At 44.7% G+C, this 27,084-nt stretch overlaps 1 protein-coding gene across 4 annotated transcripts in view; it reads left to right on the top strand.

The window, feature by feature from the left end:
* Positions 1 to 27,084, top strand: part of KIRREL3 (kirre like nephrin family adhesion molecule 3) — a 780,338-nt gene that overhangs the window by 386,469 nt on the left and 366,785 nt on the right. For all 4 annotated transcript variants that reach the window (XM_053269220.1, XM_053269217.1, XM_053269218.1 and 1 more), the window contains one exon: positions 24,356 to 24,433. In XM_053269220.1, the coding sequence (XP_053125195.1) occupies positions 24,356 to 24,433 (78 nt within the window). The remainder of the gene's footprint in view (positions 1 to 24,355; positions 24,434 to 27,084) is intronic.

Raw genomic sequence — 27,084 nt, 5'->3', positions numbered from 1 at the left:
AAAAACATGATTCTAGTCCCTAAAGATATGTGTATGCCTGCTTGTACAGCACCAAACATTTCAGCTCCCCTCCTTTTTTATAACATTTCCACCTGCTTTGGCCCATCTGGGGTTCCAGCTGGAATTAGATTTGCTAAAATACGTTTGCTAGCAAATTCTCTTCCCCAGCACTAATTTCTGCTGATGCAACAGCTCCCAACGTAGCATCTGAAAAGTTGGGCTGTTTAACAGAAGCAAAAGCAACATTCTCATAGTTCAGAGAGATTTGCTTTCCTTAGGTCAGAGAGACCTCCATTTCGTCTGTTTTATCTACAGGCTTCGAAGCCTACTTAGAATAATATGACATGTTTGAGTAGAATAAGAGTCAGCCATTGATATCCATTGGCAAGGGCATCATTAGGGCATGGCCCATGGGGCACAGGCCCCCAGTGAATGGCTCAGTGCCCCATCACAGTCCTCATCACAGCATCACTGTGATGGGGAAAAGCTTCACCTATTCAATGTCTACCTGCTAGGCCATTGCACTGGAGTAGAAGGCAACTGTAACAAAAGAGAAGACAGTGCTATTAGGAATTTGTGAGCAAACCACATCAAAAAGCAGGGAGAAGGGAGGCACATCTCCCCCCTTGACATGGTCCGCCTAGCTGCAACAGAGGTTAAAATTCTATGCATGGCTATCATATAGATCCTGCCCCCTTGTTGTTCTTCTGAAGGTAGCTGAGGGAAAGAGAGCTGGTCTTGTGGTAGCAAGCATGACTTGTCCCCTTAAGCTAAACAGGGTCTGCCCTGGTTGCATATGAATGGGAGACTAAAACTGTGAGCACTGCAAGATCTTCGCCTTAGGGGATGGAGCCGCTCTGCAAAGAGCACCTAGGTTCCAAGTTCCTTTCCTGGCATCTCAAATATAGGGCTCAGAGAGATTCCTGCCGGCAGCCTTGGAGAAGCTGCTGCCAGTCTGTGTAGACAATCCTGAGCTAAATGGACCAATGGTCTGTTTCAGTATATGGCAGCTTCCTATATTCCAATACCAGGAGCTCGAACACTGAAAGGTGTCTAATACAGGAAGCTGCCTTCTCCAGAATCAGACCAGTGGTCCATCTGGCTTAGGATTGTCTACACAGACTGGCAGCAGCTTCTCCAAGGTTGCAGGCAGGAATCTCTCTCAGCCCTATGTTGGAGATGCCAGGAAAGGAACTTGGAACCTAGGTGACTTGGAAACTTCTGCATGCAAGCATGAGGGTGCTCTTCCCTAGAGGAGAGACATCTGGTCTTGTGGTAGCAAGCATAAGTTGTCCCCTTTGCTAAGCAGGGTCTGCCCTAGTTTGCATTTGAATGGGAGACTAGAAGTGTTTATACTGTAAGATATTCGGCTTAGTGGATGAAGCCGCTCTGGGAAGAGCATCTAGATTCCAAGTTCCCTCCCTGGCAGCCTCTCCAAGATAGGGCTGAGAGAGATTCCTGCCTGCAGCCTTGGAGAAGCCGCTGCCAATCTGTGTAGACAATACTGAGCAAGATGGACCAATGGTCTGACTCAGTATATGGCAGCTTCCTATGTTCCTATGAAAGAGACCAACTTAGACTTCTTGTGTCTTATTGATTATAAATAAGGTGGTCCAAGGCTGAAGAAATATTAGCTCCGTTTATCAGCCAGACAAAATATTTTGCTCGTCAAGCTGTATTGATGCATTGCTCATCAGGACTTTTTTAACTCGTCAGGCATCATTTTTCACTTGTCACAGACTAGTGGATTTCTGCAGCCCTGAGATGGTCATCCTTCTAACAGCCATGAGACTATGCTCTAAATCTTTGGCAGTATTCAGTTGGTCAATGTCACTCTGTGGAGCAGGGGGGAATGGACACGTCTGAAATAAATCTTTGAGGCATTTCCCCCCTTTTAATGGTACTCTGCTTTTTTGTTTGTTATGAAGTTGCTGCAGCTAGAAAAATTTGCTAATAAGGACTTCTACTGCCTCTATTGCCCTTTGGGTGCTGAGAAAACCTGTCTAGCGTTTTAAAATGTCAGCTAAAATGAAAAGATTTATCAGCTTACTTCTTCTGTATCTAAGCCTCTTTCATTTCATCTGGTGTCCACAATTTGTTTCTGGAATCTTCCTCTTTGCCTCTTTTGCCTACAGCTTTTAATGACCAGAGGAATCTGCTGCTCCAGAGTTTGAGAGATTCAAGATTTTTTGCAAAACAGCAATGCAAACATAAATAAAATTGCATAAGGGTCGATGCCTTTGAACTGTGCGGCTTTGTTTATATGGACGTGGTTGTTTAGAATAAGTGTCTCTTTTTGCAAGGACTCTAAAGCAGGATGACTTTCAGCTAGTGTAATTTCCCCATCACAGCAATTGAAATATGGTGGTATATGTTTGGAACTTCTGCCTTAGAGCTCTCAGAGGAACAAAAGCCCTAACCTGAATGAGTTGATACAGCCCTACCATTGGGCAAATAGTGGTGGAGCCACCATTGGGCAAACGGCTTCAAAGAACCCGGGCTGTTTCCAACCAGAGGCGCACTTCATGTCCTCAGACATGACGTCAGATGCAGCGCGTGATTTCACTCCCAAACGGGGCCACACAGCCTTTAAAAGGCAGGGAGAGTTGCTTTGGCCTCACTGCGAATGTGGCATCTCCAGGGCCTTTCCCAGATGGCAACTTTACTTTGCTTCACCACAGGGAGGGATAACAGTCCTTCACGCAGGAGGAACACAGGAATAAGAACGTAGGAAGCTGCCATATACTGAGTCAGACTCTTGGTCCATCTTGCTCAGTCTTGTCTACCCAGTCTGGCAGTGGCTTCTCCAAGGTTCCAGGCAGGAGTCTCTCACAGCCCTAGCTTGGAGATGCTGCCAGGGAGGGAACTTGGAACCTTCTCCCTGCAAGCAGGCAGATACTCTTCCCAGGGAGGCCCCATCCCTTAAGAGGAATATCTTACAGTGCTCACACATGTAGTCTCCCATTCATATGCAATCAGGGCAGACCCTGCTTAGTGAAGGGAACAAGTCATGCTTGCTCCAGCAAGACCAGCTCTCGGGAAGGGGAGATAGCCAGGGCTACAGCCAGCATTTTTGGTGGTAGTCACAGCTACGGGGGCTACCTAGCCGGCAACAAGGAGGCACCGGTAAGAAGCCAAGCCCATGCTGGGAGCACATGAAGCTGCCATTGCAGCAGTGGCGGTGATGGGTAGGCCCTGTTGTTGGCACTGGAAGTCATCAGTCTAGCAGAAGTCTCCCTAACAAACGGTGTTTTAAAAATGAAATAAAAATAAATTTATGTAAATGAAAATTTTCAGAAACTTACACCACGCATGTGCAGTAGGAAGAGAGGAGATGCCGCATCCCACCTCCTCTATAAAGCCATTGAAACCCAGATCCAGGAGCAAGTAGTATGAATGGTGCACAGAAAAAAATGGGAAGGAATGGAGAAACACCACATCAAAGCAGCCCTATGCAAAGCCCCCCCCCCCAATTATTATTATTATTTATTCACACAGACAGACAGGTGTTATTGACTGGTTTGTTTTATCCAGACATCGAGTCCTTCCCAAGGACCTGGGATGGCTGAATTTTATTGTCAATGTTGTTGCTGTTATAGATATCATCGCAGAATATAGGCTGTTCCCAGTAAAGTTGCTTTTTGTAATTGGCTGATGGTGATTTCTGTGGCCCCTATGGTGTTGAGGTGCTCTTCAAGGTGTTTTGGAATTGCACCTAGGGCGCCAATTACCACTGGGATTATTTTGGTCTTTTTCTGCCACAGCCTTTCAATTTCAATTTGTAGATCTTTGTATTTTATGATTTTTTTCTATTTCTTTTTCTTCTATTCTGCTATCCCCTGGTACTGCTATGTCGATGATTTTGACTTGTTTTTCTTTCTTCTCAACTACAGTTATATCTGGTGTATTGTGTGGCAGATGTTTGTCTGTTTGTAGTTGGAAGTCCCATAATATCTTTACATTTTCATTTTCTTCAACTTTTTCAATTTTATGGCCCCACCATTTTTTGGCTACAGGTAGCTTGTATTTTTTGCAGATGTTCCAGTGTATCATCCCTGCTACCTTGTCATGCCTTTGTTTGTAGTCAGTCTGTGTGATCTTTTTACAACAGTTGATTAGGTGGTCCACTGTTTCATCTGCTTCTTTACAAAGGCGGCACTTGCTGTTTGTTCACCATGCAGGGGCTTGTTTCTCCATTTTTCTGCTCGGTTCTTGACTTGTTCTTTCTTGCAGGCCTGCTTTGTTTCATTGGTGTTGAATAGTTTTGCGTTATTGACCATTTGAAGTGCATCTTCTTCACTGTCCTAGATATATTCTTCAAGGCTTCTTTTCTCCTCCTCTACTGTTTGATGGACTTGTAGCACTCCTCTTCCACCTGAGCTGCGAGGGAGGTATAGCCTATCTACATCACTATGGGTGTGCAGAGCATGATTGATGGTTGTTGTTGTTGTTGTCTTGCTTATACATGGCAAATATCTGCAGCTTATATGTGGCTAATTATTAATTGAGTGATCCTGCAATTAAGCCTACCGTTTGGAAAAGCTCGAGATAGGGTTGAGAGAGACTCCTGCTTGGAACCTTGGAGAGCTTCTGCCAGTCATTGTAGACAATACTAGATGGACCAAGAGTCTGACTCAGTATAAAACAGTTTCCTATGTTCCTACATGCCAGGACATGGCTTCTTTCAAACAGAGGGGCATTTAAACATGGACTTGACCTGCAGCTGGGAGTGGTACAGTTCAGGACAGGCTTTACTGCATTATTCTGTGGCTTCTGTAAACTGCCACCTATGGTTGTTTATTCAGCGGTACTTGCACTGTCTGAGTTGGTGGTGTTCTTTTTCTGCCTGAATTGCTGGGAAGGTTAAATTCCCCAGGCATCCTCTTGCTGATACCCTCCAGGCACACCTGTTCATTGTCTGCGCAAGGAGAGAGCTGCTGTTCATCTCAGTATCACGGACATATATGCACTCCAGGAAACCATTGTTTATAGAGCAGAAACAAACAGTGGATGTGATCTGAATATTCACCACATTCAGCCTATACCTCCATCTGTGAACTCTGAAAATGGAATTTATTGGGAGTGGGGTAGAATTCAATTGCTTTGGGTTACAGAAAATAAAATTGATACAGCAGAAGATTCTTCCCTTTCGGGGGACAACTGGAGGGATGTGGTATTTGCCCACCCAGGGGTGGTGGTGGTCCAAAATAAAAAATAGAAAGCTGATAGGTGCATATAATGAATACAGGAAAAGGTTAGACACAAAGCATACCCATAATTACACACAGCACATCCTAGGCCAGGAAGCCAGCTGCAGCATGGAAATTGCTAAGCATGAACTTTGCTAGCCGTGAAGCCGTTCACAGATGGGCAGACAGTTTGCAAATGAAAGCCCCAAATGAAGGCTCCAGTGCCTTGAAGGATATTTGCTATCTGCCCTCACTTATTCAGGGCTGGCAGAGTGATTGTCTGACTGTTCAGAAGATGCCTCTTCTGATGGTCTCAGAATATCTCTTTCTCACAGCCTCAGTTCCCAACTAGTATGTGAGGGTTAACCTACCATCAAGCCTACAGACTTAGCATCTCAGTTCAGATATTATGCAAAACCATGGGTTATGCTGTTGGCTTCAGAAGAACCCTAACCACGAATTGAGTCTCCAGAGATACCTGCAAACATTGTTGTTGTTGTTGTTGTTTGGTTGGTTCTTTTCCTTTTCCTTTCTCCCCCCCCTCCTTTTTTCTGTTCTTTTCTTTATCTACTTAGCTCTCCAGCTTCTTCGTAGGTAGCCTCTGGAGGCAAGACCAGGCTGTAAATGGCTGGAAGTGTGATTTCTCATTTCAGACAAGTTACCATAATCCATGGTTTACAAACTCACTTCTATTCCAGTTCCAAATTGCCAGCTGGTAGCAAACCATGATTCAGTTCAGACATTATACTTAATCATAGTTAAATTTTGCTTAATCATAGTTTGGCATGATGTCTGAGTTGAGCCATTGAAGGATTTTCCTGTCACAGGCTCTTTGTGGTTAGGACCAACAAGCGGAAGTACTTTTTCACACAGCGCATAATTAATCAATGGAATTCCTTGCCATAGGATGTGGTGATGGCCATCAGCTTGGATGGCTTTAAAGGGGGCTTAGACAGATTCATAGTGGACAGGTCTATCAATGGCTACTAGTCTGGTGGCTATCGGCCACCTCCAGCCTCAGAGGCAGGATGCCTCTCAATACCAGTTGCAGGAGAGTGAAAGCAGGAGAGAGGGCATGCCCTCACCTCTTGCCTGTGGGCTCCCCAGAGACATCTGGTGGGCCACTGTGTGAAACAGGATGCTGGACTAGATGGGTCTTGTGCCTGATCTAGCAGGGGTGTTCTTATGTTCTTTTGAATGGGTTAAGAGTCTTCTGCTACTGATTCACTGAGCTTGTTCTCATGACCAGCCCTATCCAGGTAGGTCAGGGCTAGCCTGGGTACGACTGGTCATGAGGACTGGTCATGACTGGTCATGAGAAGTGCTGGGATTGCTCCTGATTGCTTTTCTCCAGGTAGCCCTGCTTTTCTACCTGTATGCTGTGTATAGTAAGTAATAAGTTTATTGTTGTAACCACTGGTCATAACACAACATTAAAAAAGAAAAGGGGAATGGGGGTGGGTAGGAGGGAGGATAAAACAAAACACAGCATACAATAAAATTAAGCAAATAATGATGCAGAATTAGTTGAGCTGAGACCAGCACTACAATTTATTTTTTACACGTATATCATGCTCTTCTTTCAAGGAGCCCAGAGCAGTGTACATGGTTATATTTATCCTCACAACAACCCTGTGAGGTAGATTAGGGGAGAGTTTGGAACAAAGCATAACAGAAGTCAATTTTTTTCTAAGGATGTTTCCATACACATACTCTAGCCCCTGCTCATCCATCTCAGGCATGGGGCTGATCTTGGATTGGTTCTACAGAGAAGGTTATGTGCAGTTTAAATCATGGGTGAAGGAACAAGGTACCATGCTGCCCTTGGCTTGCTTTGCTTGGGGAATGTATAATTTCTGCCTTGGCAGAACTGGACTGCAATGAGGTGACAGAAATTTGGGTAAAGATGGTTTCGTGTCTTAATAGAGATTGGCTGCTGCTGAGGCAGCCGATTCTGGCTTTCTGATGAGTGTACCTGTCAGATACACCTGTGTAGTAACACATTCACATTATACCTTTTAGGTGCATGTTCAAATTGTCTCTGATGCACCTAAAACGTAATATGTGAAGAGAATCTACAATTCTGCTGGACTTCACTGCTTGGAAAGGCTTTGCAGAGCAAATTTGCCTTCCCTTCTGACTTCTGTGTGAGTCAGGGTTGCTGTTTATTGGAAGGAGGGAATAATCTTCCCTTGAAAAAGCAGGAAGAACTACAATTACTGTCCCAACGAATCGTGGTCTGTGGTGTGAAGAACGGTTACATTTCCTTATGTAGTTAGCAAAAAGCAGCACAGCCCATCATCGTCTTTATAATTTTTTAAAACAAATGTTATGTGTAGTGCCTGCAAAGTGCTAATGAGGCAGAGTGGGCCAAATCCACCACCCTTGCTGTTGGGAGGATCTGGGAGCTTTAGGCTTCCTGGCTGAAACGAAGACATTGGAAGTAATGGGGTGGACCATCTCAGTCCATTACTTTTAATGGGATTGAGAATGTGTGCACTTGGGAGCAGCATACTGACACCAAGGGAGGCAAGGGAGCTATTTTCAGATTTCCTTCACATTATGGCCAATAGTGGGGAAACGGGCCCCCAGCAATGGCGAGCACAGTGTCCTCCATAAATTACAGGGTTTGGCAGCAGAAGAGCAGCAGGTGTCAGGTACAGAAATGGTACCAGCTCTAAGCAGAGCTTTAAGGCAGGCAAGGCACACGGTGTGGCAAGGAAGCAAGCTTCTTAAAGGAGCCATTAAAAGCACTTGTTGAATCGCTCAGTGCTTTCCTTCACAACTCCAGGCCACTTGTTAGCTTCCCACTTTGCCTGTGTAGTTCATGCCTTGGAACTACTTGACGGGCTCACCATTTTTCCAAGCAGCATGGAGGACTCTCTACAGTAATTGCTTGGTGGCTCATAAAACAAAGAAGGGGGCCTTATGCTGAGGCAGACCGTTGGTCTATGTCAGAGTGCTCCCTGCCCCCTGGTGGTGGATCTCTGGTGGCTCCCACCCCCAATGATGGCGGTAGTAGAGGTAGCGGTAGTCTCCCTGCCATGACAGTGAAGGCATGTTCCTACGAGCCACACTCCAGCCAACACTGATCCCCAGCCACAAGAGATGAGCAGAGTGGCACACCATGGGGGAGGAGCATGGTGGTGGGCAGAAGAAGGAGTGGCTAGTGAGCTGACCAATGAGGAGAGAGGAGGTGGAGGGAGATGGGCAAGGTATCCTCTGAGGCAGGGCAAGGCAGCTCTGTAGGCTGGGCAGTGTGTGGTCTTTGGATGCGTCTGTCCAATTGTAGTTCCACCCCAGTAGCTCTTCTTAGATAAATCTATATATTCTAGGCTCGGCTGGCTAGAGTTGCCATCTAATTTCTCCTAAATTTGGGTGTTTTTACCGGGGGAATTTCAACATCTAAGGAATTTCAACAGAAGCCCAATGAGTGTTCATGTAGCTAATGGAATTTGCTGGCTGGCACAACACATCTTAAACTAGCCAAGATGCTTTTAGAAGTATTGTCTCAGGAAATCTCTTGAGTTTGACTCCTTCTGGGTTTTGTCTGGATAATTTGTTTTTCTTGCCTCATTGCTTTCAGCTCTGAGAGCACAAAAGCAAAGATACACCCAGAACAGATACTCTTGTGAGATTTTGGGCTGAGCTAGAAACTGATAGCCCACCAGTGATCCCTGGAGAAGAGATAGAATTCTCTTGGGTCCGTACTCACTTGATAGACCAGAGAAGCATAGCGTAGCACTTTGGCTGAATTCCCAGAAATGCTGAAATCACTCACAGGCTTTTCACACTGCTTATTTTAATGTAAGAATAGGCAAACTGGTGATCCAGGGTTTCCTTTCTGGCCCCAGCATAACCTTTGATCTCAAGGGCCCCATTTATGATGAATCCCCGTAGGTCTGGCACCGAAATCTAACACAAAGTGGAATGTGAAACAAATTTCAGGGTTCCTTCCAAGGTGGAAAATCTGAGAATTCTCAAGGGACACCAGTTTACAAAAGAAAAGTGAGATTTCTCCAGGGAGGTTCTGCATATCGGTAGATCTCAGCCACTTTCTTCTGAGCTAAGACACTGTCAAAGGCTTCTGTAATCCTCCTCCCAGACAGCAACAGGTGATCCCTTATGCATCTCAGCTGCTTACTCCATAGCACACACAAAGGGCTGCTCAGCCACTTCCTTTCCACTGTGAGCAATTGCTGAGGAATTGGTAGCGCTCTCCCCTTACTGTGGACCTCAGTTGCTCACTCCTATGCACAACCTGAGATGAGACAAATAGGAAGGAATGGGTGCATAAAGAGAAAACACTGCCCAAAGCTTTGTTACGTTTCAGGCTAGGAAATGGTTACAGAGTCCCGCTCTCATATCATAACTTACATGGAGCAAGTCGGTGGGAGTAACTGATGTTGTGGCTTCTCCAGCTTTTGATTAATTCAATGATGGTGATGATAAAAAAATAACTTTATATAGCCTCCCCATAACAATTGTTCTCTGGATGGATCACAAAGTCAAAGAATAAAACAGTAAAATAAAACATAACATTGAAATCACATCAAAACAAACAACAATAAAATGTAGCTAAAAACTAAATATATATTTTTTTATGTCTGGGTGAACAAGAAGGTTTTGTTCAATTCAAAAATCTTGCTCCTGTTAAAAACATCACCATAGGAATATAGGAAGCTGTCATATCCTGAGTCAGACCATAGGTCCATCTAGTTCAGTATTGTCAGACTGGCAGCGGCTTCTCCAAGGTTGCAGGCAGGAATCTTTCTCAGACCTATCTTGGAGAAGCCAGGGAGGGAACTTGAAACCTTCTGCTCTTTCAAGAGTTGCTCCATATCCCTAAGGGGAATATCTTATAGTGCCCACAAATCTAGTCTCCCATCCATATGCAACCAGGGTGGAACCTTCTTAGCTAAGGGGGACAAGTCATGCTTGCTACCACAAGACCAGCTCTCGACCAGGATGTTAGTAGGTATACCATGTGGGTCTGTCACTGGTCTGCCTGTTAAAATAGCCCATGAAACAGCTCTAGAAAAAGTAAAGCACTGGAAGTGTTTATCTGTCTGACTTGGCTATTGCTAATTTCTAGTAGTTTTTCCTGTTTCAGCTTTTATCTCTGCATTGTGGGCCAGGTATATTATTGCCACAGAATTTCAATGGCTGGTCACTCCTCCCTCAGGGGTGATTGAGATCTCCTGCTGCTGTGGCTCTGGGGAGCTCACACAGTCCGTATTAGTAATCAGCATCCAGCAGTGTGGCCTTTATGCCTTCCCGGTGCAATTGACATCCTGTTCTATTGCCATCCAACAACTGGAATGGCCCTCCTGCCTGCAGATTTGAAAGCTTGAATACCTCAATCAAAGCGGTCGTTCTGCAGGAACGGATTGCACTCCAACATCCCTTCGTTTTTGCAGCCTCCCCACCCCTACTGTACAGTTCTAGATGCTTTGTCCATTCCAAATCAGGGTAGCATTCTGGCTGCCCTTAATTTCTCCCCACCCCCTAGCTGGTGGGAATATTGGGACAGAACTAAAGATCTTAGCACATGCATGGCTGTCTCTGAAAACAGAAGCCACTCATCTCTTCCTCCCTCCATTGTACTGTCTTGTAAATTAAAAAAAAATCAATAATGTTATGTGATGAACATTGGATTGTGAGATCCCCTCCTCTGCTCCACCATATTGGCTGTTGCTTATTGGGAAAGGGAAACTCACAACATCACAACACACTGAGGCTGAGACTTGCCGAAATGAGGTCTGTGGGGAGAGACAGCTCAGGTCTGTTTATACAGCTCAGGTCTGTTTCTTTTCATCTCTCCGACCCCCCACCCACCAAAAGGCAACTTCAAGACTTTTGTGAAATTGCCAAGAGTTTTGTAGAGTGGGGGGGGGGATCTTAGAGCTAAAATGATGGAAGCTGAGGAGATAGATAGTTAGATATACACACACAAATCTCAGATGAGTAGAAATTGTGTGAGTGCTATGAGATAACTGCCAAATACAATTTAATTATAAGATACTGAGTAGTAATGGTATGTGCAATGCTGGAGCAAGATTTCTTAGTAATAGAAGGTCCACTGGGTTTCCTGCCACAGAATGCTGTATCATCTTCAAATAGTAGAATGTACAGTATATGGAGGCTTTTTCTTTCTTTCTTTCTTTCTTTCTTTCTTTCTTTCTTTCTTTCTTTCTTTCTTTCTTTCTTTCTTTTTGCTGAAAAAGAGGGGCAGCATGAACAGTGGGCCATAAATGAGGTTATAAGAAACCAGAGCAACGGTCAAATCCAGCCAATCAGGTGTTTAATAACTGGCTGTGATGGGGAGGAGAGCTGGTCTTGTTCCGGTGAGCATGAATTGATAAGCAGGGTCTCTGAAAGTATGTTCCCCTTAGGGGATGAGGCCATAGCTCAGTGGTAAAGGATCTCCCTTGCATGCCAAATGTCCCTGGCTCAATCCCTGGCATCTCCTGGTAGAGCTGGGAGAAACTCTGCTTGAAACCTTGGAGAAGCCACTGCCAGATAGTGTAGACAATACTGAGCTAGATGGACCAGTGGTTTATGGACTCCGTATAAGGCAGTTTCCCATGTTCCTACTTCTCATCCTCTTATAAATTTGTTCTGTTTAACTGCAAAGCTGAACATTGGGTAGTGTATGCTTTTAAGAATTTAATTGCCATTTGCTCTTGTTAATTAGTGTTAATTGGGGAGGAGATATAATTTTATGTTTCAGATGCCAACATTTCTAAAACTGGCACTGCTCATGGTGCTGAAATTTTTTTTTGGGGGGGGGGAATTAAAATTTCAAAATGTTAATTAAATGATGCCAAAATGTCAGTAAAGTAAAATGTAAAGAGAGGGTTCCTCCAAAGAGAAAATTAAATTTGAAAAGAACTTCTGGGTTCCTTCCAAAGTTCCGTCACATCCCTGCATTCTTTGGAAGCTTTAATGGGAATGAGGAAGGAAACCAAAGTGAAGACTGAGCCGTGACTTACTCGGCTTCTGCCCCAGATATTGTTTTCAGTGCTTAGTTTATTTATCAGATTTATAGATACCACCCCGCCAACGTCCATCTCTGGGTGGACCATCCTAATAGGCCCCTCACCCCTGCAGAGGTGGAACAAGATTGTAAGTCCAACCATCACCAGATGGTGGTCTATCCCTGACAATGGGAAATCACAGGAGTCCCCACCCACAGAGCATGACCCTGATCAGAGTAAAAGACCAGTTCAAGCATGTGACCTGCAACATGTGTCGGTCTCGAGACCACTTGGGATAGGCCCATAGTTACCGTGGCCCCTATAAACTCCTGAGCTGCCCCCAACAAATTGGTCCTGAAGTGAACATTGGAGTCCCACCACCACCACAAGCCTGGGAGATTCCAATGCCAAGCCCAAGACTAAGTCCGTCAGCGAAGTTAGGGACTCTGCTGGACAGCAGTTTGATCGGTACACCAACAGAAGTCCCAGTCTATCCCTGGCCCCCAAAATTAAGTACACACATTTGATATGGTCAGACCCTTTGACAGGGATCTTGGTAAGGGAGATATTGTTCTTATAGACTACAGCTACTCCACCTCACCTGCCCCTCAACTGAGTACCCTGGAGGGATCCGCTGGGACCAGACTGGGCCACCAGCCTCCCCCAATCAACTCTGTGTGATACATACCAGGTTGGCCCCTTCATCCATAATCAGATCATGGATCTTAGGGATAGGGCTGTAGTTCAGAGCTGGAACATCTGCTTTGAATGCAGAAGTTTCCAGGTTCACTCCCTGGCAGCCTTCCCAGTCACGGCTGGGAAGGACTCCTGCCTGAAACCTTGGAGAGCTGCTACCAGTTAGTGTAGACAATACTATGCTAGATGGACCAAGGGTCTGGCTTGGTATAAGGCAGCTTCCTGTGTTTGTAAGGGACACCCATCATCTGCTTTGCATGCAGAAGCATCTGCTTTGCATGCAGAAGGTGCCAGGCTGAATCTCTGCTATTTATTCTGGACCGACCTGCCATTACAAAGGAGCAAGGTAAGGCTCTGTGGGTAGTTGGCACTGGCAGTGCTTCCCAAGGTCAAAGAGCTGGCAGGACAGCTGGAAGGGGAAATAGCTAGGAGATTCCTAATTTCCCTTCTCTTGTAACTGCTTTCTGCCTTGCCAACATTACTTCTTCTATTCCCCACCACAGTCTTGGACTTAGGAGTGTCCCTATAATCTGGCAAGCTGCTTTCTGAATGAAATGACTGATCCATCTAGCTCAGCACTGTCAGGGTTCCAGACAAAGAAGGGTCTTTCCCAGCCCTACCTGGATGTGCCAGGGGATGAACCTGGGGCACTCTGCATGTATAGGCCCTGTTTGAAGGCATTCTACATTCCCACACAAATATGAATTCAAATTCTGAAATCACATAGAATGTATGCAAAAATTCATTTCCACTTTTATTTATATCCCTCCCATTTTTAAAGTGAAAGGGTAGCTTGAATCACTCCCCCCCTCTGAAGCATTTAGTCCATGGTCATAAGGAATTTGGAACTGCACCCCTTTGGAGATCCTGTGCGTGGAAGTTCTGTTCCCCCACTTTGAACCCCTTTTTGCATTGCTGCTAGGAAAAGCTCCATGTGCTTTGAGATAGTTTCTAGTTTTTTGCACTTTCCAAGTAGGATGACAACAGTATTCCAACCACAGCTTACATGATTCAGCTGAGTCCCTGGGACTTCCATGCTGTATCTTGGGTGGCATTGCAGGGAGGGAGTAGCTAGGGACACATCAGTGTTGTTAGAGGCTTTGTCAAGGTACTCCCAAAGCAACCAGAGTCCAGGACCGAGCTGCCAAGTAGATCAGGAGGCAAGAGAGAGACAGCTCAGAGACTCTAGACATGCAGAAGGAAAGTGGGGGGGGAGAGAAGCATAGCAGATGGACAGAGCAAAGATATATCACATGTCCTCTCTGCAGAGGCTGCTCTGCCCTCATTCTTTATGCTTTGGTAGAGTTTTAAAGGTTTGTAGGGTAGACATGGTCCATATTGGCTGGCAAAGTGCCACCACTGGAGTGAGCAAAAGGCTGATGCAACTTAACTCCTGCAGAGAGGAGAAAGGAAGCCTCTGCTCCCCTTACCTTCCTCTGGTGAGAGGCACTGTGCTGACAGAGGCTTAGTCTTATACTGTATTGTCAAAGCAAACCCAGTGACCTAGCACAAACAAAGCTCATCAAGGAGGGCTTTCACTGTTTTTGTGGTTGCTTACATCCTAAGAAGTGTTTCCCACATTCTGACGCCCAATCAGAAGAGTGTTTCCACAGTTCTTCCCTGTGAAGAGAATGGTCCAGATTGTAAAGCATGTCAGTGTGTCTGACACTAGGATACTTGTATCAGACTTGCAGCTATACACATTCACATTAGCCTTGCCACCAAAATTCTGTCACCTTAAGTGGCATAATGAGGAAATGCTTGACTAACAAGCAGAAGGTTGCCGGTTCGAATCCTTGCTGGTACTATATTGGGCAGCAGCAATATAGGAAGATGCTGAAAGGCATCATCTCATACTGCGTGGGAGAAGGCAATGATAAACCCCTCCTGTATTCTACCAAAGACAACCACAGGGCTCTGTGGGCACCAGGAGTTGACACTGACTCAGCGGCACACTTTACCTTTACCAAAATTCCATTGAAAAGCACAATTCAAAGTGAATTTGAACATCCTCATCAGGAAAAATATCTGAGGGTTTCCAGTGAATCCCATACTTTCAATAATCCCAGCAAAATTTATTAGGAAACAGGAGGTTTCACACATTCCTAAAACATCGCGGGAAAGTTTTTCATGTTCTGAGACCAGGTTATCTCAATCATTGTTTCCTTTTGTGTGAACTTACCAGACCCTTCAAAGACCCTGCTCTCTTGTCCATCTTGAACTGGGGTATCTCTGGCAAGTACCCATACATGGTTGCATATGATGGGCTGTAGCTCAGTAGCAGGGCAGTTCCATGCAGAGGTTCACTCCCTGACTGCATCTCCAGGTCGGGCTGGGAAAGACTCCTGCCTGAAAACTTGGAGAACCATGGCCAGTCAGAGTAGACAGTACTGAGCTAGGTGGACCAAGGGTCTGACTTAGTATAAGGCAGCTTCCTATGTTTCTGTGTGACTGGATATTTTCAGTGGTGGCATTAGGCAGATACACCAGGCACCTTTGTTTGTTGGTTTCAAACAGTAGTCGGAGACCTATCTTATTTTGGAAAACAAATGTGGTTGATCAGTGAAACTGTGAGGTGCTTCACACAATCAGTGTTAAGCGCCAGTGGGGGTTCTGCGTGGAGAGTGGGCTTAGCCTGGTCTCCCCACCAAATGGCAGCCCTGGGCAGCGGGCTGCCCACACGACTGCCGGCTCTGTCAGAGAGCCAGCGGGGGCTGCGGGGATCGGGGGCCGCTCTGCCCCCGAAGTTCCAGGATTCCCCACATGAGCATGCGGGACATCCTGAAGAGACCTCCGAGCCCGGTAGTCTGTTTGCAGCCTCCCGATTGGGGGTCTACTCATGTGTCGCCATGTGCCACAACACATGAGCAAAAAGATGAGGTTAACGGAGTGCTCGCTCCATTAACCTCATCTAAGGGGAGGGGTGATTAGGCGGGCTAGCCGCCATGGGATCACCAGGCTCACCAGTGAGCCCAGTGGTTCCCATGATCCCTGGAAAGTGGGCTAAGCTCCCTTCACCCACTTTCCAGTGATTGTGAGAATAGCTTCTGTGACTTGTGTTAAGCTTCGCTTCTATTGTATCTTTTATTGTGTGGTGTTGGTTTTTGATCGTGTTTTTGTTATCAGCCAGGGCAATGGGTAAATGGGCAGGATAAACAAAAATCTCTTCAATAAAATAAAAGCCTTCTAATTTTACAATTTCTGTTGCAGAAGTAGCTTGCAAGTATACTCCCATGATTTAAAACTGAAATGCACAGAGAATTCCTTAGGGTATATATCCACGACTGGATATTACAGGCAAATTTGACCACAAGGTGCAATGTATCTGAAATTCTTTCAAATTTAAATGTGACCACCAAAGAGAATGTGCTAGAATGACCAGGTCAGCTACTAATTGGACCAGGGTGTGCATTTCCCTATCCAGAAACTTAATTCTCTCTCCTTCCTCTGGCATCTCAAACGTTGGCACATATGGCTTGATGGAAGAAAAGAGTAACTCTTTATCTCTACATTTTAGGATATGGAGAGGGATGAGCTGGCAGCTCTCTCTGTTCCATCTGTTTAGTGCCAATGATGGATCCGTTAAAGCCCAATTGTGGTCCCAAAGGGACACACTCAACTAATCCTCTGCTTTTAAGATTTTATTTGTGCAATAAATGGATGACAAGGTTTGCAAGTACATAACAAAATGAATAGGTTTATAAATGCAACCTTTCGGCAGAGCACCACGAAGTAAACTGCAGCACAGCTAAAGTGTTTAAAGCCCATTTCCTCTCCTCCTCATTCATATTTCAGGCAGTAATGTGCTCATTTGCTTATCAGGCAGGCCTTTTCTTTTTTGTTTTGCAAACGTATTTTTATAAATTAACATGGCACAGATTTTAATAAAAATAACTCACATTTATATGACACACTTTTATCTCAAAGGACCTGAAACTGCTTTGCAGGCTTAGCAAAGTAATCACAAAATGATAATGGGTGAAGGTTCAGGTTCATCCAAGATGGGAAACATCAGCAGCTGTTTAACAGCCATCCAGCAAGAGGATGGGGAGTGGAGAATCCCATAGCTGGGAGACTGAAATAGGCAAATTGAGGTTGGAATCCAGCTTGGAATTCAGAATTTCAAAGTTTTTCCAGGACCATGTACAGTGCCATAGCCATGGATATGTCGTAAATCTGTCAGGCTAGCCAGACGGAGCGTAAAACAGGCAGAGGCAGGAGTATAATAATAGCAAAGTCTTACAGAAGAAATTCTCCAAACCAGGTTCAGTCCAAGTCAAATCCAATCAATTAAAGAGAGTCCAAATCGAAATCCGTGGGCAAGGTCAACACAGTCCAGAGTCCAAACACGGTCAAGGCAATACACAAACACAGCTGATTAGCTCACAGGAAATTGACATTGCTGTCAGCAGGGTAGCTGTGGTGCAGTCGTCTTAAAGAGGCTGACCCCCGGTGCTGTTAATCAAGAGTTCCTGAGTCAGCAGCTTTGCCTATTGTTCTACGCATGCGGTTCCTTAACTTTTGCTGTCTCTTGGACCGACGCCTCTCCACAGCTAAGACCGGTTGTGCCTCCTCCACAAGAGCTGCCTCACCCGGCTCTAACTCATTTTCAATACCCCGTGTGTTGGACCCACTCTCCTTTGCAACTTGTGGTCTTTGCCCTCCCTCCTCTGCTGTAACTTCCGTCCCCTGCTCCAGCTCCTCCTTGGAGTCTTCCAGCATGCCCATGACAGGATAGGAGGGAGCAATAGGGACTAGGCCCCCAGGAATGCTTCAGAACTTTTTTTACATGTGGAGATATATTTCATATTTTGCTGACATTTCAAATCCTCTACCAGGAGGCTCTGCTGCTCCTTTTAAGGATAGCAATCCATGCAACAAAAGTGAGAATTCCACCATCTGACTATTAATAAGAATTGAACATTTGGAAGTACTCTGGTGGCTATTGAAATGAACATAAGTGCATTTTGATGGGAACAATGGATGGTGCATTTTGTTGAGATTAAGTTTGAAACCAGGCTGCACAAACTCAGCTGCTCAGGGACGGTTGGTTCAGCTGAAGTTGGGGGTGGAGTGTGCACACATGTACCTATGATGGATGAATGTCAAGATGCTAGCAGGCAGTGGCAGCTGCAGGAGCGCAGCTATCGAAGCTGTGTTTGGATTTGCTGTCTCTGCTCCTGAGGCCCATCTGGGCAGCAAAGTAGCAGCTGTCTCTCTCCGCCGCATCCCAAACTGAAACATCCCAACAAAGACCTCTTCTTTTAGTACATGAGCCAGCTGGGATGGCCAGTACCATCTGCAGGGATGAATGCTCATTGTGCTGTCTGACAAGGTCTACACCCCTAGAGATGGAAAATAGATGATAGCATTGCAATACTTTCGACCTTCTGTGTGCTATCATGCTTTAATTCCCCTGATCACTGGGTCTGCAGTGGCCAAATTTGCAATGGTGTGTTTAAAAGCATTTTAAAGTTTTAAAAACACAAAAGCTACTATAAAGTTTTATCGATGTTGTTAGAGGAATGAAAATTAAAAATGGCAGGCATGTCCTCCAAAGATTACTCCATGGAGAAAGTACAATAATTTGTTCATTGTTACCATAACCCTGACCCTAACACTCTCCCCTGTGCAAAAAGGACTCTAATTTTTCCCTAATCATTTACGGGTAGAGATAAAGAAGGGGTGATAGCCTTGTTGAATTTACAGCTTTCTGTGTGTTATGCCGGTCTCCGCCGCTGCACCAGCACAATGAGGCAGGGGGTGGGGTTATGCCCCTTCACATGAGGCAGGCATGGGTGCCATCTTGCCTCCACCTCCACATGACAGGGGTCAACCTATGGGGGAAGGAGGCAGGCTGATTGGGTCCCGGCAACCTCCATTCGGGGCAGTTGCTCTGCAGCTGGGGCCGGGGCTGCAATCACCTATTTCCTAACTCAAGGGGGCAGAAGTTGCCAAACATCACTATGAGCATTTGACCCCTGAGATGGTGCCAAAATATGTGGGCTTGGCTCATGGACTATTTTATTAACTTCCCCATGGTGGCGGAAGTACAGCTATACAATACGACTGTAGCTTCTGATTATTTATCATTGTGGAAGGAAACCATCAGAGAATGTAGATGTGTGATTTATTTCAATACAAAGCATTTTTAAAAGTTAATTTCAAAGACCAGATGTTTCAGCTTTTCTCGTAAGAATTTAATTGGTATATAATAGCAGAGTTAATTAAATACAAATCAATAGTTTAAAACAACTAATTGATATTTAATATGTATGGAAAAAATAACTTAGCTTTAATATAATTAACTCAATATTAAATAAGTGTTGGAATTGCAATTATGTCTTGACAATGATTATAAAGTTTATCGTTCCTTAATAAACTTGCAATTAGGCAGGAATGAGCTCAGAAAATTATTAAACAGGTATTATTGGGCTATTAAACATTTATTACCATTCCTGACGGGATACAGCTGCACAACAGTACAAATTATGATTGCGTTAATAAACCTTTACTACCCCTTTGCTATAGCATTTTTGTGCTCTGGTTCATCTGAAACCTTGATCCCTTTGTGACTTCTGCATAACATAATTGTCTCCAAACAGGCAATAAAATTGTAGAGAAAGTGGGGAGGTTTTGACAGGTCAAAATAAGATACTTTCACAGCTTGGCTCAGCAAAAAATAAGTGCCTTTTTGAACTCACCTGAGTCACATTTTATTGTTCAGAAGGCTCAGTGCCACCTTAAAAACAACCCAAAAGCCCCATAGGTAGCATATTGATTAATTAGGGGAACAATGCATGCAGAAAGAGTAAAGCATTGCCATACAGAACCAACCAGAATGCAGAAAGTAACATTCAACAAAAAATGGGGAGCTCAAGTCTGAAGTGAAGTTGTTTTAAAATTGCAAGCTATGGACAGATGTGACAAGAAGAAGAACCCTCTGATTCTTCACAGTTCCCTGAAGTGAAAGACACACACACTCTCTCTCTCAGCTGTACATTTCCCTTAGACATTAAAGAGCTTCGAGGGTGGAACCCAGCTCAGAGATTGAGGCCTTGGACACAGTGCTGAGACACTTTGAAGGAGCAGTTAAGCATTTAAAGGTGCTTTTCGTTATAAAAGATTTTGCAAACTCTTACAAACCTGCAGTATGAATCGTAATACTGTGCACTTGTGATAGTTCCTCTCATCATGGGGATCAGAATACTTTAAAAGCGTATACTATCATCAGCCTTCTTGAGAATCAACTTGAGAGAACACCTCACATCCAGAACTATGCTATACTCCGTATCGGATGTTACAATGTGGACTGTTGTCTTGGTACCTGAAGCCTCCTGACAAACATTTCAAAGGGGGCCTTAGAGTAGGGGGTCTGTGTATCAGGACTTGATCCTGAGCCGGTGCTGAACCTGTGGCCAGAGAGAAATCAAGTGAGTCATCCTGGCTGGATTTCAGAAAGAAAGCACGGGAGAGTGATTGCCTTGAACATCTTGCTGGAGATGCTCTAAGCCATTCCTCTCCTCCACCTTTCAAAATCCAGCAGGGGGTGGAGGAGAAGCAGTGGCGGTGCTGTTGCTGGCATACTGTCAGAACAAATGGTAAAGGGTTCCTGGCAAACGGAGCAATGAGTGCACTCCGCTGCAGAAAGGGAGCATCAGCTTGCTGCATTGCCCAAACAGTGTGGATTCAGCCATTTCCATTTGCCCTGCTCTAAATCCAGCGCTCCTCTAACCACATTCTCTGGTCAAGCTTGCTCCCTTGTCTGAGTCAAGAAGAGCCTCAATCAACTGCTCAAGCCTGCTGGCAACGGCCTCTTTGCTTCTCGGCTCCACTTTGCCTTGCCTGTGGGACAGGCATTGCTCTTCTCACCCCCAGTGTTTGCTGGCTGAGCAAGTTCTGACAATTTGTCGCTCTAGGAGGTGTGTGTGGAGAGTCTTGGCCTCCCTGTTCCTCACACACAAATCAGCTGATGAAGTGTGTCACAGACTTATTACTCAGAGACAATATTATCTATTTTTGTATACCTTAACCAATGTATAGGTATTTTGTGACACTAATAGGTACATGATTGCCCTAATTAATTCCCTCTATGGAGCGAGAAAATAATTGGCATGCTGAAAGATTCTGAGTCATCTCAGTGGAGGAGTTTTGCCGCACAGCTACCTGGAACCAATGGAGCATGTTCTTTACCTCAGGGTTCAGATAGGGTGATTTGCCTGAGGGACCGTGCACCGACCACTTTAAATGGGCTGCATCCCACAACATCTCTTCTTATATTGTTAAAGTGGGAAGTCTAGCTGTGGACATTCCAAGGGCCCAAAGATGGGGAGGGAAGAATAGGATGCATGCATTCCCCCAACTCCAGAAGCTATTGGGTGGGGGTGCTTGTGCAGATCCTGCAAAATAAAGCAGGAAAAGTCTTCTAGCAATCTTTGTCAATGGGTGTTTTGTAAAACATCTCCAACTGCGCCTCAAAGGGAGACCAGCAGCTCTTAATGTTTCTTCTCATCTGTCTTCAGGCCTTTGTTTTGCCTTGAATCGCATCCTTCATGAGTCTCCCCTAATGCTCCTCATCCTCCCCTGAATTTCGACTTTTCTGGTTCCTCTCTGGTTCTCTAGTCCTGGACCTAGTCTCATCTTTGGAAGATTAAAGCCCAGTTCAGCTGGGGACAATGGGCCCTTGTACTTTGTCACTCCCGCAATAAAAATAATGGTTTGCTATTTCTTTGATATCTCTCTGCTGCAAAACTGCATGTGTGTCTATACATAATCTGTCTGATCAATGGAAATTATTCCTTTGCTTCAGCTTTTTAAAGGCTATTTCTGTTGCTGGCATCTGTGGGTCTCTGTTGCAGCAAGCTTCATTTTGTATAGACTTTTTCTGATCACTTGTTGCAGCCTTGTGCTGAGTCCAGATCCTTTAGTAATTTTCCCATCAGCAGCATCCGTCAACTGCAGTAAACAGGACTCTTTATTAGTGCAAAAGAGATGGGTAATTATGCAATTACGCTTCAAAATTAGCAGTAGGGTGAAAGGGAGAAAGCTGATTTGTTTGGCTTCACTGTTGAAGTCACTGTTTAGTGCGGTTGATAAAGTTAACCTAATTGTGTTGGTTTTAATTACATTTTGATACCTTGGCAGTTCATTAGAAGCCTGATAAGGATCAATGATATCTTTGCTTCCGTATCAGTGAAGACGTAAATAACATCCTGTTTACTTCTACAGTTTTGTGCGGATTTTAAATATAAGAGGAGTGATTCAGAATTGATGACTGGCAAAGCTGTCGAATCTGGGGGCCTCTTTGAGCTGTGAGTAGGAGGGCAAAGGGGTTTACTTGTGAGCCACAGGATAGCTTTGGACAAACGGAAACCACACAGTGCCATTTCCAGTGGGATTGAATGTATCCAAACACAGCAGGACCTATGCATGGGTTCAGCATGTGTCTGGATTGCGGTTCAGTCTGCATATCTGGGCAGGGGGTCCCAGCATTCACCCAAGACAGCTGCATGCCTGTGCCAGGTCTGATCTCTGTGCATCAGGGACTGCGGGATGGAGAAGTTGCTCTAGGTCTGAGGGCATTGCTTCCTGCCAAACCTGAGCCCCAGCAACCTGCTCTTTGCAAATGAAGCACTAGGTGTAAGAGGACCACAGGCATACTAAACACACATCAAAGGGCTTTGATCAGCAGGGGTGTATAGAATGAGAAAGCCCCAGCATTGCAAGGCTGGACCACAGGCAGCTGGCATTCAGGGACACAGTGCCTTGAATATTTTTTTGGCCACTCTGGAATGTGAGGGTTTGTTTGAAGACTCTGCAAGGTGTTTTTCTGCATTGCAAGATATATATGCACACATACACAGTGGAAATGGTAAAACACAGAGGCTGTGGGAAAATCCATGCTTAGATCAATTTTTCTGCCTTTTTACTGATAGCCAGGCACCTCCTAAGAAAGCAAGAGATCAAAGGCATGTACTTCCCCAGGCCTTGGCACACATACAGCCACTATACAGGCCAGCTGTTTTGCTTTGAAAGGGCATGGAGCCTGGAGACAGATTTATCTTTCCTTCAAGGTCCCATGTTCTATTTTATCACACAGTCTGCTAAGTGAAGGGGATTACAGAGCTCTCATTACTTGCATGTGTTGAAGAGCTGAGATTTACTGGGCATCCCACTCGACATAAACACAGCATCCGAAGCAAACATTCAGGAAGGACTTTCCTTTGGGGAGGGCAAGTTGGTTGGGCACTGATAAGACATGGATTTTTAAAAAATCCATACCCATTTCAAGAGGGAGGAATGGATGTCAGTTTTAGAATTAGAACAATCGCCCTGTTCTTGCTATACAAGATCCATCACAATCCAGATAAGACAGCAGGTATGAGGAATGCCATAGGCTCAGCATACCACCCAAATGAAATTGTGCTTGAATTCCAGTTATTTTCTCCATATTTAAGAGTATCCAACTGAAAAAGTTCCAGAAGTCTAGACAAATAAATAAATAAATAATTCATAGGAAAATGCATGATTCAGTTTTAATTCCCCACTAATTTCAGTGAAGAGGCCAAACGGAATTGTTGAAATTTGGAATCTCAGACCTCGGTTACACATATTTCAAAGCCAAGGTATACTGATTCTATCTAAACTATAATTCAGACTAATGGTGCAAATTAGTTTCTAATGTAAACAACAACAGCTGTTTAGTATTAGAACCAGGGTTTTGAAGAAACTGTGTACTCTGTGTGGAACGATTATTATTATTATGACACTTTTCAACAAAAAAAAAAGTTGGTTCCCTGTTCAAAGGGGATCACAGTATTTAAACAAATACACAAAGGGAGGCATCAGCAACATCCACCAGAAGGAATATTATGCTAGATTCAAGAGGGACAGTTACTCTCCTCCTGCAAAATGTGACAGTACTGTTAAAGGTGCCTCTGTGCCTAGTTTGCAGGGTTATAAATATATGTATGTTCTTTGTATTGTGTGAATGCTGTTTACAGAAAGCAGAAGTATTTTAGATTGAAATGGAATGTTCTCACTATTGCAGGTTTTGATTCAAGAAATGCTTGTGGGGAAAAGCTGTTGAAGCCTTGTGTGTTGAAAGCCTTAAACAGCAATAAGGGTTACTGGCAAAAGTGTGATATCTGGCTTCTGTTGATGATTTCAGACTTTGTTTTATTTTATAGCGCTCTGTGAATGAAGATACTTTGCTTTTTAAATTTATCTGCCTGTTCACTTGCATTTTCCTGACTGGTAAGACTTGTTTGCCTTGCCTTGACCCCTTGTCTGACATTTCTGGAGCCGACAAGCGAAAAGTAATCATTACTTCTCTGTCAGTCAAGTTCTCTGCCCCAACCTTACTATTTGCACCTTGCTATCCAGCCTCTTATCATTATCTCTCAAATATCTCTCTGCCCATTACAATTCTCTCTTACTTGTGATGAACTGTTTTGTCCACTAACATATTCTTTGCTTTGTCTTTTGTAGAACTCGGTCTCCCCCAAAAAGGATGCTGTCTGGTCTTCGGGTTCATGTACAAGGAGAAGTATCGGCGAATGACTGAAGGTTAGTTAAATATTTTGACTCTATTATTTTAATGGGTTCTGCCCTCCCCACATTCCTCCTACTTGCCCGTTTTGCTGCCTTGCCCCTTGTAATTTCCATTCTTCCCACATAAGAAGACTGGAATGTTTCTTTCTCTAATACACATCTCCCTTGACACCCACAAACAAAACCCCATTCATAGTGGACTACACATATAAAGCCCTTTAAAAATCTGTCTACATGGTGATGGTGGAGCATGTTCAGGCTGTGGCCCAGCTCCGGCACAGGCCATGGAAAGAGGGTCCATTTGGGGAGAAGGCAGAAGGGGCCAGAAGAAACAGACCTGGTCATGAACAGTTGGGGTGGAGTGCTGGGTCAGAAGGGCCGGAAGTAGAATGCATTATATATGTGTGTGTCTGTGCATGTATGCATGTGTTTCATTTTGAATCAACATGGTCAAGGACTAAAAGATTGTCAAGTCCTGGTGTATAAGTGTGAGGTGAGGCAAGTCTGTGTTGATGCCCAGATTTAGGGACCAAGTCTGAAGCAACTGTTATGTGGGGGCCAAGCAGGGCTGTATTGGTTCATGTGGCTGAAGAGCCGCAGTACCAGTTCCGGCCGTTATATGGGTGGCACTGCAGTGCAGCAGAGAGCAGGCCGATAATTCCCTTCACCTGAGAGCAGCTGTGGTGGTGCAGAGAGTAGGGCACCTAAGCCCTGCTTGCTTTCCAGAGTATTCTTCATCAGCCCCAGCACCTATTAAGATAATCTGGGGAGATCCGGTTGCAGTTGCCACTGGCTTGCATTGGTGGTGACTCGACACCAGGCCTTTTCTAGAGTTGCCCCAAGACTCTGTAACGCACTTCCAAATTAAATGAGAGTTTCCCCTTCTTTGAATGTTTTTAAGAAGGACCCGAAAACATACCTGTTTATAGTTGTAAACCTTTGGGTTTTAGCATTTTTATTTGTATTTTTAGAATTGTTTTAACTGTGTCAGTGTTTTAATGATTTTTACATTGTGAACTGCTCAGGGACTTTTTTGTATGGGACAGTATAGAAATGTAAGAAATAATAACAAAATCATATTCAGTTCAAGACTCCTAGTGCCTTACAAAAACACTTCAAGACATATATGTGGTTTAAATGCTAAGTCTTTGGGGTTATATCTCCTGTATGTATCTTTGAAGATATGTTGTTCATTTCAGTCTGTATCTGAGGGTTCTCATAGGAACATAGGAAACTGCCATATCCTGAGTCAGACCATTGGTCCATCTAGCTCAGTATTGTCTTCACAGACTGGCAGTGGCTTCTCCAAGGTTGCAGGCAGGAATCTCTCTCAGCCCTATCTTGGAGATGCTGCCAGGGAGGGAACTTGAAACCTTCTGCTCTTCCCAGAGCGGCTTCATCCCCTGAGGGGAATATCTTGCAGTGCTCACACATCAAGTCTCCCATTCAGATGCAACCAGGGCAGACCCTGCTTAGCTATGGGGACAAGTCATGCTTGCTACCACAAGACCAGCTCTCCTCTAAACTTTGTCATAGAAAATATCTGTCACAGTTTTCTCCAAATGCAAATTGAGATTTCCACTTGAAAAGTTTCCCTTCCTTTTGGGGAGAAAGGGAACAAAGATTACATCATAGTTTTAAAGCTGCCCAAAGTAAACATCCCTCTCAGGGTTTTGATGGTTCCATGGTGCCATATGAGCTCCTTCCTAAGAAATGCAAACATATATTACTGTTAATTCCCTCCACCTGCCAAGCATCCTATAAGCTACCATTGATTAACTGTTGCAATAGCTGTGTGTAATTGTGAACAGAAATCATTAAACTATTAAAAGCATTTGGAACAGAAAATGCTTAGCATCGCTAGCAGCTTGTGGTTCTGACACTTGACATTTTAAAAAATCAAATCCCTTGGAAGGGGCCTCTAATATTGCCATATTTAGTGTGATTACTGTCAAAACAGGAAATTGGCAGAGAAAGTGTCCTAATTGCTTCCTCCTGCTCCTGACCATAGAAGTTTATCGTTCGTTTCCTTCGCACTTTCTCACCTTCTGCTGCATTAACATGAGCCATTCCCAGCTACAACTTCTGTCTGCTGCAAAAACTCATGAGCAGGCCAGTGAAAACTGCTGCTCCCTAAAGCTATCCTTTGATTGTTACTCCTGGGTGTCTTTGGAAAATCCCCATTGTGCTGAGGGGATATCCCCATTGTGCTTCCATCTTCCTTTCTCATGGACAGTTGCATTTTCTTGGCCAGTCAGCTGTTGAATGTCTTGGTGCATTGTTTGTTATCTGTGGACAGGACCTTCAGGACGATCGCAGCAGGGGAAGTGGCAGCACCAGGCTGCAACGGCCCTGCTGCCAGCCACCTCTCCACATAATGCCTTCAGTGGGCACCCTGCCTTCCCAACTTCACTGGGGTTGTACCCGTGTGCAGCCACAGCCTGATGATGTTGCCATGCCTATGTGCTGCCTCGCTGATATCAAGCCACACCAGCACGTAGGCACAGTGGCGGTGAAGGCTGTCAGGTTTGCAGGCAGTGGCGATGGCAGCAGCAAAAGCTGATAGTGGTGAAGAAGGTGAGTGGACAGGCAAGCTAACAGGCAGGGCTAAATCCTGCAGCAGGGCCACTTCCAACTTTACTATTCCCCTGCCTGTGGAATATCAG

Source organism: Hemicordylus capensis, chromosome 8 (assembly GCF_027244095.1).
Source record: "Hemicordylus capensis ecotype Gifberg chromosome 8, rHemCap1.1.pri, whole genome shotgun sequence".
NCBI classification, from domain to species: Eukaryota; Metazoa; Chordata; class Lepidosauria; order Squamata; family Cordylidae; genus Hemicordylus; species Hemicordylus capensis.
The sequence above is the reverse complement of the archived record's forward strand: the minus strand, read 5'-3'. Positions and strand labels throughout refer to the sequence as shown.